This window comes from Takifugu flavidus, chromosome 12, assembly GCF_003711565.1.
Source record: "Takifugu flavidus isolate HTHZ2018 chromosome 12, ASM371156v2, whole genome shotgun sequence".
NCBI classification, from domain to species: Eukaryota; Metazoa; Chordata; class Actinopteri; order Tetraodontiformes; family Tetraodontidae; genus Takifugu; species Takifugu flavidus.
The window spans coordinates 3660728-3672615 of NC_079531.1; the positions used below are offsets into that span (position 1 = coordinate 3660728).

At 44.5% G+C, this 11888-nt stretch overlaps 1 protein-coding gene across 2 annotated transcripts; it reads right to left on the minus strand.

Moving 5' to 3' along the window:
• Nucleotides 1–3630: 3630 nt before the first annotated feature.
• On the minus strand, nt 3631–11787 carry ppp1r13l (protein phosphatase 1, regulatory subunit 13 like). 2 transcript variants are annotated; one of them, XM_057049963.1, is made up of 13 exons: nt 11559–11787; nt 8056–8165; nt 7863–7975; nt 6935–7472; nt 6739–6828; nt 6495–6583; nt 5975–6341; nt 5456–5901; nt 5227–5364; nt 4949–5082; nt 4689–4855; nt 4308–4501; nt 3631–4227 (listed from the first exon to the last, which is right to left on the minus strand). In XM_057049963.1, exons 2-13 carry the CDS (start codon nt 8090–8092, stop codon nt 4192–4194), a joined length of 2349 nt encoding a protein of 782 aa, XP_056905943.1. In that variant the 5' UTR covers nt 8093–8165; nt 11559–11787; the 3' UTR covers nt 3631–4191. The 2 variants fall into 2 exon arrangements, with proteins under 2 accessions (XP_056905943.1, XP_056905942.1); XM_057049962.1 differs by having other exon boundaries at nt 5450–5901.
• Nucleotides 11788–11888: the final 101 nt, after the last annotated feature.

An 11888-nucleotide genomic window follows, 5' to 3' on the forward strand; every position in this document is an offset into this window, starting at 1 on the left:
TTGCAGGCTGTGTGCAAATGAGTCGGCGTGTTTTAATTAGGCATGCACTTTTCTCCAGTGTTGTTGCAACATTTATGCATGGATGGACACATCAACAACCCTGTTGGAGGAGGATGGTGCAGGCCGAGGAGGGTAGCATTAGCAGAAAGCCGGGGGGGGGGGGGGGGGGTAGCTCAGCAGGGAATACACAGTTAATCTAATTCTCACAGAGGAGTGGAAATCAAATCACTTTGGGGTTTTAAAGATTAATTAATGTTAGAAAGTGTCAGATCCTGTGGGTAGATTTAAAGAAATTAGAAAATAACCTACGAATAATCGGAATCAAGTTCAAATGCAGCAGCTGGATCTGGTGCGGCCGGCTGGGGCAGGTCCAATTCAAGGGAAAGCAGCCTTGTGCTCCTGCAAAGACAATGCACGGACAGGTTTTTTGTCTTTGAATTACTTATCTTACATAAGGGGAAAACGCTGAGGGATACAAGGACAAACAAAATGGAGAGAGCTTAGAGTGAAATACACAAACACACCCACACACATTCACATCTTAGGCCTCACCTCCAACCCACACACTTATGCTGAAATGTTTACATAAATCTATGTGAACACACACGCACAAAACTACACGCGCACTCTCACACCATTCAATTGCCATAAACCAACTGGGAAAAGAGAGAGAAAGGGTGAATGTGTGATGTTTTCTCCAGAGGAGAGAGAGATTAATGTCCTGATAAATTGATTACACGCTGAGCTGTGAGGGGACAAAAAGCAAGTGTGACTTTGGGGATCAACAAGTGAAAAAGGAGGTTGCCATCGTGTAAACGCCTCCGGTGGGATTATACTTTTATATTCTCTGATAACTTTACCTCCATCTGCTCAGGCTCTGTGAAATCTTAGGAAAGTGTCCATTTTACTGTTCAATGTTGAATAAAAGGAGATTTGGAGTAAGACAGTAAGATAAACATTTAGAGAGAGGAAGAAAGATGATGGGCTCGGGTCTCTTGCCAATTAAAGTGATTACTATCCTTCTGCCAAGAAGGATGAAGGCAAGTTAATGTAGCCAGATTAAGAAAAAAAACCCCAAAACAACCACTGCTTGGCATCTGTGTGTGAACCACTTAAAGACAGCAGGATACACAGGCTGGACAGGAAGGAGTATTCACAAGTGCTAAAACCCAGAGTGGATCTTGAGATGTATTGACAGAGGGGATGAGATGAGAGGAGGAGGAAAGGAGTGCTTTCAAGGATGTGGAACCAAAGAAGATTCCTGCAAAAGCTTTCAAATCATCCCTAAATGACCCCACATCCAGAAGATGGATGCAATGACATCATCACACATTAGTTGGCAGCATGAAATAACTATTAAAATGCTTTGGAACCAGAGGAGGGCGGTCCAGAGCCAGCCCCTTTGAAAGTGATGAAGGAGGAGAGGAAGGTGGCTGACGGTCTCATGGTTGGTTTTGAGTTGACTGTCTAACAATGAGATGAGTTGGAAGGTTCGTGCCAGAGAACCCTGCTTAGCCTACAATGAAGGGCTTTTTTTTTTTCTCCCATCAAGGCCTGAATGATTTATTAAAGTGAGGAGAGGCGGATAAGGGTTGCCCAGGCGAGCTCTGATTAACCACGGAAAGGAGAGAGGACGAGCCATCCTCTATTATTCACCACTCCACGGGAGCGCAAAGTGGCGGCACGGATCTGAATTAACAAAAAAAAAAAAACAAGGAAGGAGGGAAAGAAATTAGCAGCGGTGGAGCAGAACAAGTCCAGTAAGATGTTGCCGTATTTGTTGTTTCACCATTTTTGGTGCGTGCCCTTTATGTAGAGCTGGCTGGTTCCAGAAGAGCTTCTGCTGGGTCACAGATCTGTCCGCTCACCTTAGTGTAAGAGCAGAGAACACACACACACACACACACACACACACACACACACACACACACACACACACACACACACACACACACACACTCTTCCTTCAAGGCAGTTTGCTGGCTGTCACATACAATACTCTCAAATAAAGGGCCGCTGTAGTCTGTTGGAACGCAGACACACATATCGTACGCCATGCTGACGTTCATCTCACCCAGTTGTTTGTGGTAGCGATAAACTGCATTGGCTTCTTTGTTGTGTGTAAATAATGGAGCCCTCTTGTGCCCAGATTACGCCGTGGTACGTTTTCATGTCTCCAAGCTGACAAAACCAATCTCCTCAGAAGTATCATCAAGAGGAACGCTTTCCAAAACATACAACATTGCTCGCCGAAGTCACTTGTTAATGACCACAACGGTTCGAGATGACAGTTGGTGGGAAAACAAACATCCTTTTTGTTGCATTTGTTCCATTTGTATTCTTTATTTCTCTTCATCGCAATATGGTTGGTGACAGTTTGAGTGTTTTTCTCCTCCATTCCATCCTTTCCTGTCTGTAAATCCCCTCTTCTCTCATTTGCTCTTGCATGTTTTCTTGATTGCAGCACTGGCCTGTTGGGTCAGGTGGTATTTTCAGATCCTGACGGGCAAAGAGCAACATCTCTGAAATCAGTGTGAGTGGAAGAGAATAAGAAAAAAAAAAGGAGAAAAACTAAAAAGTCTCCCCAGCAGGGCGGATTCCTCCCACCCTCCTCGGACTCAATGGCATCAGCTCGTGTCAATAAGAGTTCATTTTGCTTGGTGGAGGCCGTAATGGGGTTTCAATGAACCATCAAATGAGTTCGGCCTGAACACAGTCACTGCTCGTCACCAAAAATATGAAACTGCTGCAAACACTTGCACTCCAGAAACAACAAGAGTAAGCACCTGTGTAACCTGAAGATAAGGTTCATTTCTGAGAACCAATTTACAAAGAATGATTAAAGCCATTGTTTGTTTTTCAGTTTGGAATATCTTTTCGTTTAGCAGATCTTAGCATTTTAACTTATCTAAGAAGCAAATAAGAGGATTTTTATGAATCAAAATCTGGCACTCTTGACTAATTTAATCATAATATCATGTATGAGGCTACAGGCAGTGGAAATCAGCTGGATTATTCAACGAAACGGTTTGGACACGGAACAAGATTACCACATGTGAACCAGTATAATTAAGTGTCTCTTTTTCACAAGAATTCCCATTAACATCCTGATTATTCTTTAATAATCTGCCTAAAACTAAAATAAGTAAAATGTTAAAATGGAAACCAGCATGAAGCAGCCTTGACACTCGTAGGCATAAGGGACTGTGATGACGCAAGAGTTGTTGGTTTTCTTAAATTTCTGTGGGATAGAGAGCTACAGATCAAAAGACTTCATTAAAAAATATTAACTGTGTAAGTAGGCTTTTATTGTAATAACCCTTATGCATAATAATAAACGATTAATTACAAATCTTAGAAATCATCTGGGTCATTTGTGATGTAAGACAAAACCAATCATCTTCAAAGAAGAAAGAGCAATAAAAAAATAACAAGTACAAAGCAAAACCGGGTGCCAAACAATAAATAATATCTTATCTGCTCTCCGTCTTCAAATATCTGTCATTTTGTACATTACTACAGCGACACCTGCTGGCCTATGATGAAAAATGGTCCCGTGGTGATTAAATATTGCTGTGAATATTGCTGTCAATATTCCCTTGACGAGGAAATGCACACACGCGTGACAAACACATTTTAAAAATATATTTATTAAACGCTAATAAATTCTAGAGTCACATTGGAGGACAACTTTAATCATCATTTCCCTTCAAGCCAGTACTAACTATACAGTTTCATGTCATCTGACCATCATTCCTGTTATTTTTCCTTTCTTTTTTGATCCACCAGAAGGCAGTTTGAGGCAGTTCCACTAACATTTAGAGCAGTTTGGCAAATGTAGCAACACGCAGTGGACACTAAACACTACAGCCACAGTTTAGTATTTCATTTCTAATCTGTCATTAACATATAAAAGTTGACTTTATGCGTGGAACATTGTTAAAAAGCAGAGTCTGACCTTGGCTTTACATACACGATGTAACTCTAGTTTTAGTTTTACAGGAAAGAATTTTTAGCATATCCATTGCAAATAGTATATTCTGTCACAAAAACTTGAGTATTTCCTTGTCTGGAATATCAGAAACTGTTCACCCGCCCCACAGAAGAACTATAATCATACTAAAGACAGTTCATTTCAACAACTCTGTCATGCTAGAATACAAAGTCGTCATTTAAGTTCTAACAAATGGATTAGCAGAGAGTCTTTGGTCGAACCTTTGGGAAAAGCTGAAAAACAGACAATTATATTAATGTTTTTTGCAGGGAGTGAGGGATAAATAGTCTAAAACATCATCGCTGCATCTTACCCCAAAGTAGTTGTTTGGCACAAAGCCCTCTCTGCCACAGAGTGAGGCCCACCACCAGTCTGAGCCCTCAGGTTTCTGCAGGATGGTGACCATGTCTCCATCTTTGAAGCTCAGCTCATCAGGCGCCTGAGCTGGGTAGCTCCACAGCGCATACAGCACCCCGCTGTTTTCCAAACCCATGGCCTCCTCCATACCTGGAATCACATGAATGCAACATATTTAAGCGCGTCTTATTGTCCCGGAGAGAGAAGTAGACGCCCTGTTTGTACAGGATGCGTTACTTCGACCGTGACCTGCTTGTCTTTCAAAATATCATTTCAAGAATCATTTCAATGTCATCGGGCATGTGTGTGTGTGTGCAGGTGTGTGTGCACTCCTCGCCTCTCAGAAAGTTCTCGCACTCCTCAAAGCCGACAGCATACGGGTCACATTTCTGGGAGGCAGTGGCGCCGTCACTCTCCGTCATGGCCATCACCGCCCCGCCGTTTCTCACCAAAAACTCACAGAGAAGACGGTCGTTGCAGGAGGCCGCGCAGTGCAGCGGCGTCCTGAGGGAGAAAGAGTCAGCACCAACGTACATCGAGACTCCGCCGCCGATCGCAATGACAACATGACCAGGCGGAAAGAATGTGAATATTTACCAGCCGTGGCTGTCTGGAGCACTGACATTGGCCCCGATGCGAACCAGAAAGTCCACAACGTTGTAGTGACCCCCGCAGATAGCATTGTGAAGGGCGGTGATGCCTTCGTCGTTGGGTTGGCTCGGGTCGGTCATCTACAGAACAGCAGTTTGCTTAGTTAGGAACAAGGACAGAAAGAAGGCGGCACCACGCTGCTGCACTGAAGCGAATGCAGTGGTTTTCCATATAATAAGGTCCAAGCACCGGCACTGATTAGTGTAGAGTAGCTCTGCACGCACCTCTTGCACAGCTTTCTGCACTGTCTCCAGTTCGCCGTGCAGTGCTCCATCTAACGCCAGGACGTGTGGACTGAGCCGGGCTCGCTTCCCAGAACTTTTACGTTCTTTTTTAGGCCTCCGGAGTATGGAATTGTAGCTCTGAAGTCGTAACAGAAGCAGCCTTTCAACAATTTCAGGCGTTTTTATTTATACTGAGATGCTTACATGGGAGAACATGTCTCACTCTGACCTCCTGGGGGATCACAGTTGATTTTTTAGGTGTAAAAGAAGGAGGCATAGCGCACTCCTCTCCTTCTGAAGAGCTGCTGGCGTCACTGCCTTGCTCTCCTCTCGAACGGCGCTCCTTCTTCCTAAACAGCTTGTCGATTAGAGTTTTGTACTGGTTTGGCTGGTAATGTGAGGCTTTTTTTAGGGGCTGCGATTGGTCGACGGAGCCCCGTCTCTTCAAAGCCCGGGGAATTTCAGCCCGGATGCGGAGCAACTCTTCTATGTCAGGAATCTCTTGGCTCTGAGCCTCTGGAGCCACCATTGGCTGTAACCTGGTGGGGCTGAGAGGCCGGGGAGCTGGGGTCACAGCCTGCTCAGACTGGGTGAACGGATGCTCCGAAATCACGGCCATTTTATGAGGCGAGTCCAGCCGCTCCAACTCAGCGTCTACATCCCCTGAGCTGAGCGCTAAACAAAGAAAAAGCACATGTGTTAGCTGAAGTTACCCGACATCTAAACTTGTCTCGTGGACGTGTTTTACCATCGCTGTACACGGCTGGCTGCCTCAACTCTGGTGGATGCCTCTGAGGCTGGAAAAAGGGCTCTTTGAAGAACTCCCTCGGCATGGGCGGAGCCGGTTGATACGCTGCCATATCGCCTTCTCCTCCCAGTCTGGGGTGGCGGGTTGACATTGCCCCCCAGTGTGGATTTTGGAGACGCATGATGACAGAAAGAGGGATAGGCCTGTGCTGGCGGGCCTGAGTGGAGGTCGGAGGAATAGAAATACGGGAGATGGGCTGGACGGTGTAGGAGGAATGGGATGGAGACAAAATCTCTGGAGGTGTTGATATTCGTGCATTACGGGGAAGTGAGCTGGGGGAGAACTGCAAAGCTTTAGCCCGAGTATCCTGGAGCGGGAGGAAAAGACAGAGATAACATTTTTTCTAAGACAATTAATACTGGTTGCGTTATATCAGTTTATGCTAGTCACTTATTACAATTCTGCAGATGGTTTTAGTGGTGGCGAATCTTTGTGTTTAAACCCCGAAAATTGATGATACCTTTTTGGGGCTTGGAGCTGGTGGTGGGCCATCAAGGTCAGATTCCCTCCAGCTGCTACTTGGCACAGTCGGCCGGACCCACTCCGTCTCTGGAACAGAAAAGTTTACATTATGAAAACAGAGTCGAGGGCCGGTGCTCCTTTGGTCTGTTAATCAATTGTCTGTCCTTGGGTCACTATACAACTCCTACTGTGCAGTACAGATGTTAAAAGAGTGGATGAGCTGAGCTAGAAAATCAACCAACTGTCATAGGTGTGGTGAGGTTTCTTCTCATAGGACACATCCAGATCTGTTTCGTTCCATTTGCTGGGACTCTTGTGCTGCTGTGCACCATCTTTGAGAGGAGTAGAGAAGAGGAGTGATTACCGTTGAGAATATGTAATTCATTTTCCACTGACAAACGTGGCAGCAGCTAGCCGGCTGCCAGTAACGCCACCTACCCGGTTCGCGAAATCCAAAATTTCGTGGCAGCGTGCTGGACATGGGATGGTTCAGAGACAGAGGGGAGGGGCTTCTCTCCCGCCGGGGTGACCTGCGGCCCATCTGAGTGTTATCGTATGGGTTCAACAAGTTCGGGGAGGGGTGGAAGGTGGCAGACCGTGAGGACTGGCCAAAGGAAAGAGCTGTGGGGCTCAGAGAAGGACTCGGGCCTCGCGGGCTCAGGCTCGGGGAGTTATGCCTCGGGCTACGGGGAGCCTGTATGGGGCTATACTGGCCATGCTGGTAGCTGTCAGACCCAGCCCGAGGCAGTGGAGAACGTGCGTGCCTCTGGCTCTTGGGGGAAGCCAGCGGGCTTGTGGTAAAGACCGGAGAGGATGGGACATTTTTAGCGCTGGAGATGGAGTCAGAGGAATAGTAAGTTGTTGAGTTTGAAGAGAAGGGCTGAGGACTGGAGCTTCCATCACTGCCTGTCCGCTGTGGGCTTGAAACTTTGGGGCTGATGGACCGAGGCTGCTCTCTGGAAACTCGAGGGCTGGTCTGATGGGGAAAAAACGACTGATTAAAGTGAAAATATCTCTGTGGAACAAATGGGATTTTGTACTTTAGTCAGATAACAATATTGATACCGAGGTGGATAGTGAATCAATACTGACACATATAGCTGAGTTGTATGAGAGAAATTGCTAAGAGAATCTTTTTTAAATGATTTTATTATAATGATTCTAAGTGAATTTTGAAGAAACATCTATTATTCAATAATGAATAAATGATCACAATGTATTTTAATGTGGCCCTTCAAATGTATTATGTTTACAGGGCATTCGTGGCAACACATCCTTTTTTTAGTTTATTTTAAAATAATATTTAAAGAATCACACAGACACTAAAGAGAATAAAAGAGCTGCAAGGAGAACAGCGGTACTGAACCTGTGTTCCAGTATTTTCTTCCGAGGACACCTCCTTCAGCAGGGAGTTGAACTCTTTCGATAACTCATCTGCTGTGGCCAGTGATGCGTTCAGGTCATCGTTAATGGACTGGACTTCAGGGAAAACAAAGACAAACATTTGCTTGCATTCTCCTCAAATAAACAAACCAAAATGAGATTTGTGCAAAACTTACACAGCATGTTGCTGCCAAAACTTGTCTGGGAACTCATGGCTGTGAGGTGATTTATTGATTCTGGAAAGTATGAACATGCATCAAAGCCGTCTGGAGGGCATCATATCCACCTGTGAATATTCACAATCCAAGAAGACAGAGTCACAGCCAGCACTTTATACATTTTAAATCCAACAGAAAAGAGCATAAATGTTTCTATGAACTGGCTCGAGCTCTCAGTTCAATTTCCGTTGAACTGTAGAACAGATCTAACTGCTTTGCATCGTAAAGATCAGTTCAGCCCTTCCCTTTCTACCTACTCACCCCAGAAACACACCACCTGGTTTGTCTACATGCCCAAACATGTGAGTTTCCTCATACCATGGCTATATTGCAGTGCATGTAACACTTGTAGGTCTGTTACCACATGATATCACAAAAAAGAAATAAAGAAAAAAGAAAAAAATGCCATAGTGTTTAATTTCCTGAGACAAAAACACAGGTGAGAATGCCTCTTACACATATCACTGTCTGTCTGGATGCCAGCAGCAGACGGATGTGCTCGTGGTCACAGGAAAAACCCGTCGTTGGGTCAAAGTTCATTTATCATTTTATGTTGCAGCGATGTTTCACAAAATCCAAAGCAGTATCCATTTAAGCGACGCAGGAAACGAAAGAAATATCTAACGGAATGCCAGAAATACTGGAAACAGTCTCAAAGCCTGAGGGAATATGCTGAAAAAGGGTGGTCGTACGTATTTAGTGGTTTTTGGTATCCATTGGTGACATAACTCACCAATACCACTGTGCACTGCCTTGCCAAGCACATCCAATATTTACATTTCGAGCAAGAAATGAACAAGAACTCAGGTCTTTTATAAAATATAATAGTAGTACTAATATAAAAATGGGCATGTTAGCATATCTGGTGGCATCCTCTTGCATTTTTCTGTATTATCTTTCAAATCGAGATTGATTATTTTGTGTGTAACAATCTATGATGTACAGTCGCCCATACTGTCTATGTTGAGGTGGTTGAGCGTATGAAAAATTGAATGACAAAGTGGTGCAGACATGCAGAGGGTGAGGTCAGTCCTTGCCTGGAGCAAAGAATCAACTGTTATTGACTCACAGCAATTCTGGGGAAAAATGCTTTAGCTCACAATTGAGTGTGAGTTCTTCATAGGAAACACTTTGTAAACAGAACTGTTGTTGATCAGCATCTTTATTAAATAGCTGGCAGACCTAGAAATACCTTTTAATGACAACCTATCTGTTCTTATATAACATTTAGCATTAGTTGTGACTAATGTAGAGGAGTTTTAGAGGAGAGAGGAGTTTTATGTCTAAATCCGCCTGCGGTGCATGATGGTCCTCCCCGCGTGGTGTGTTTGCATGCTGCTGTAACTGGGATTTGTCATGTTTAGCAGTGGCTGGTACAGGCTCACATTCCTCTCCGCTCCTCTCACACACACTCCTTAGGACTCTTATCTTGGTCAAGAGTGGCTGACAGGAGATGAGATTAAACTGTCACAAAGTTCAGGTTGATCACTCACACATTAAAACCCTGTCCAGGAATTCTTTCACCCCGCCCGTTGCCTCACTTTCGCCCCACCCGTTGCCTCACCATAATCATTTTCAACGTGCCAGTGTAGCACTTTCCATCTGCTCTTTGTTGATTTTGTGGCAAACTGGATTTCACTGTCATTTCCTCTCGTTTTGTTAGGAGTGGTTCAGTCAATAATTCAACAAGTCCATGAAATTGTTTAATTTAACTTAATATTTGTTCGTAATATTTAACAGGCAAACCTGTCGTGATTTACTGGATTGTCTCCTTCTCTTTATCAAGGATCTGTTGTGGTTCATGGGATCATTTTTGGCATTTTTCTCTGTGTTTGAAAGTAGGAATGCGCACAATGTTACCAGATTTGCAGTAAACGTCATCCACAGTTAAGGTTTGACCTAGCAAATAGTGGACTAGATGGATTTGTCTTTTCTGGATGACATTTGACTGCCCGCTGAATTCTTAATCCCTCACACAGATTCTTTTAAGGTGCAACAATGCCCACTGGTTCCAGCATTTTACAATTAATTGGCTCTTTACGGGAGAAAAGCCAAGACTAGTGCACAAAAGCCCTGGCTGCCTCTGAATAGGAGTTGGCAGCTTAGGAAAGCAAATATCTTGTGGGGAAAAAAAACCTTTATGGATTGTAGGCAATGTCAGGGTGTGTTTAACCAAAAACTACATACAGGCCTTTGCTGTTTCCCTTTTATGTCCTTCAGAACTGGTTTCGGATGATGTTTCACAATAACTTCTGGCACATCCTTCCCTTCCTTTGTTCGGGAATTTGGTCACGATGGGGGTTTGAAGGGAATTCCACTGACACAACCAAGCATTCTCTTCATGCCTTTTTTGATGATGGGATGATGATGGGAACTGTACGCACAAAAAAGAGCCACTGGAAACTATCTGTATACCCCATCTAGAGACTATTTTTGAATTCATGGATTATAAATTGCCACAGGCTGAAATACTGGTTGCTTCTAATTAAATCAGGCTTCTCTGGAAGTCATGAAGTCCCCTCGAATCCTCTTTGTCATTTGTAATCTATGCAAAACCTCCACCCAAGAACTACATTAATGCAGTTTTTTACTGTTTAATGTTGTTAGTTCCCATTTGGCAACACTCCTCTCACTAAAGCATGTGACTGAGGAATCTCACAGTCCTGCACAACAAGTTACACGCTCTGTTTGATAGCCACGACCCCTCTTTTTCATTTTGAGAAGCAAAGACAGGGAACTTTATCTGCTTGGACACTTGGAAGATACAATTTACTTTTAATTCCTTGTGCCACAACGTGCAGCGTCACTACCACATGATGGGACATTTCGACCAGGACAAATAGGTCCAACAGGTTGCTGAAAGTGCATCACGCAATGCAGCCTGTCTAGTTCTGACCACACGGATAACAATGTTGGAAACTTACGAGCTGCTCTGACAGGAAGGATTGGTTTGCTTGGCGTTTGTTGAGTGATCTGCTCGACTAAAAAGTCAGGCAAATACTCACACACATTTACAAAGTCATGACTGTGTCACAGTGTGGCAAATAAATATTGATCCGGCTGTGCATGATATGTGATCAGAATGGCTCAAATCTAATGTATGATTGCCCCACGCCTTTAGTCTCTGCACGGTTGGTGGTGAATGATGCTGTATAATGTGGCTCCTTCTGTGGCTGCAGACTACACAAGACGGACATGGTGGTTAACATCTGGTTTTCATTAGAAAAGGAAAAGGAAAAGGAAAAGGAAAAGGAAAAGGAAGATTAGAAACCGTCGCTGCCGTCGGAGCAAACGCGGAAATCTGGGAATGAAACACTTTTCGAGTGGCGATTGCGCAATAAGTGAAACACCAGACGTGATCAGACGCTCACGGTTTCAGACACCGACACCTACAAGGGGTTAATGTTAGAAGGCATTGGCTGAACTATGACATCTAGATCGCATGCATTAAAGCCTCTTACTCAAACAGATTAAAGTCCTGTCGCAGTTTCGTTCCTTCCAGATTGTCCAGATTTCGTCCAGGAGTTGTTTCCTCCTCTCAGAAGTCGAGAGCTGTCTCCAGCGTCGTCCTCTCCAGACATGGAGTCACGGAGTTGTTCCGAACCAGAGTCCTGCCCCTGCAACTGTGCGCTGCTGTAACCTGAGCCAGGAGTTCTGTCACAGCTGGAACAGGTTACTGACAGAGGACGCGTCTCCGCTCCGTGGGGGCGGGGCCAAACCTCCCGGACGGCATCTAATTGGACTAGGAGGCTGCCACTCATTGTAGTCAGCCAATCAGGGGGCGCCAATCA

Excerpts from the sequence above, each read along its gene's own strand:
- ppp1r13l (XM_057049962.1), bottom strand. The coding sequence starts at position 8,092 with ATGAGTTCCCAGACAAGTTTTGGCAGCAACATGCTGT. Across the intron at positions 7,976-8,055 it reads TTTTGGCAGCAACATGCTGT|TCCAGTCCATTAACGATGAC; the intron begins GTAAGTTTTGCA and ends TTTTCCCTGAAG. Across the intron at positions 5,902-5,974 it reads GCCAGCCGTGTACAGCGATG|CGCTCAGCTCAGGGGATGTA; the intron begins GTAAAACACGTC and ends TTCTTTGTTTAG.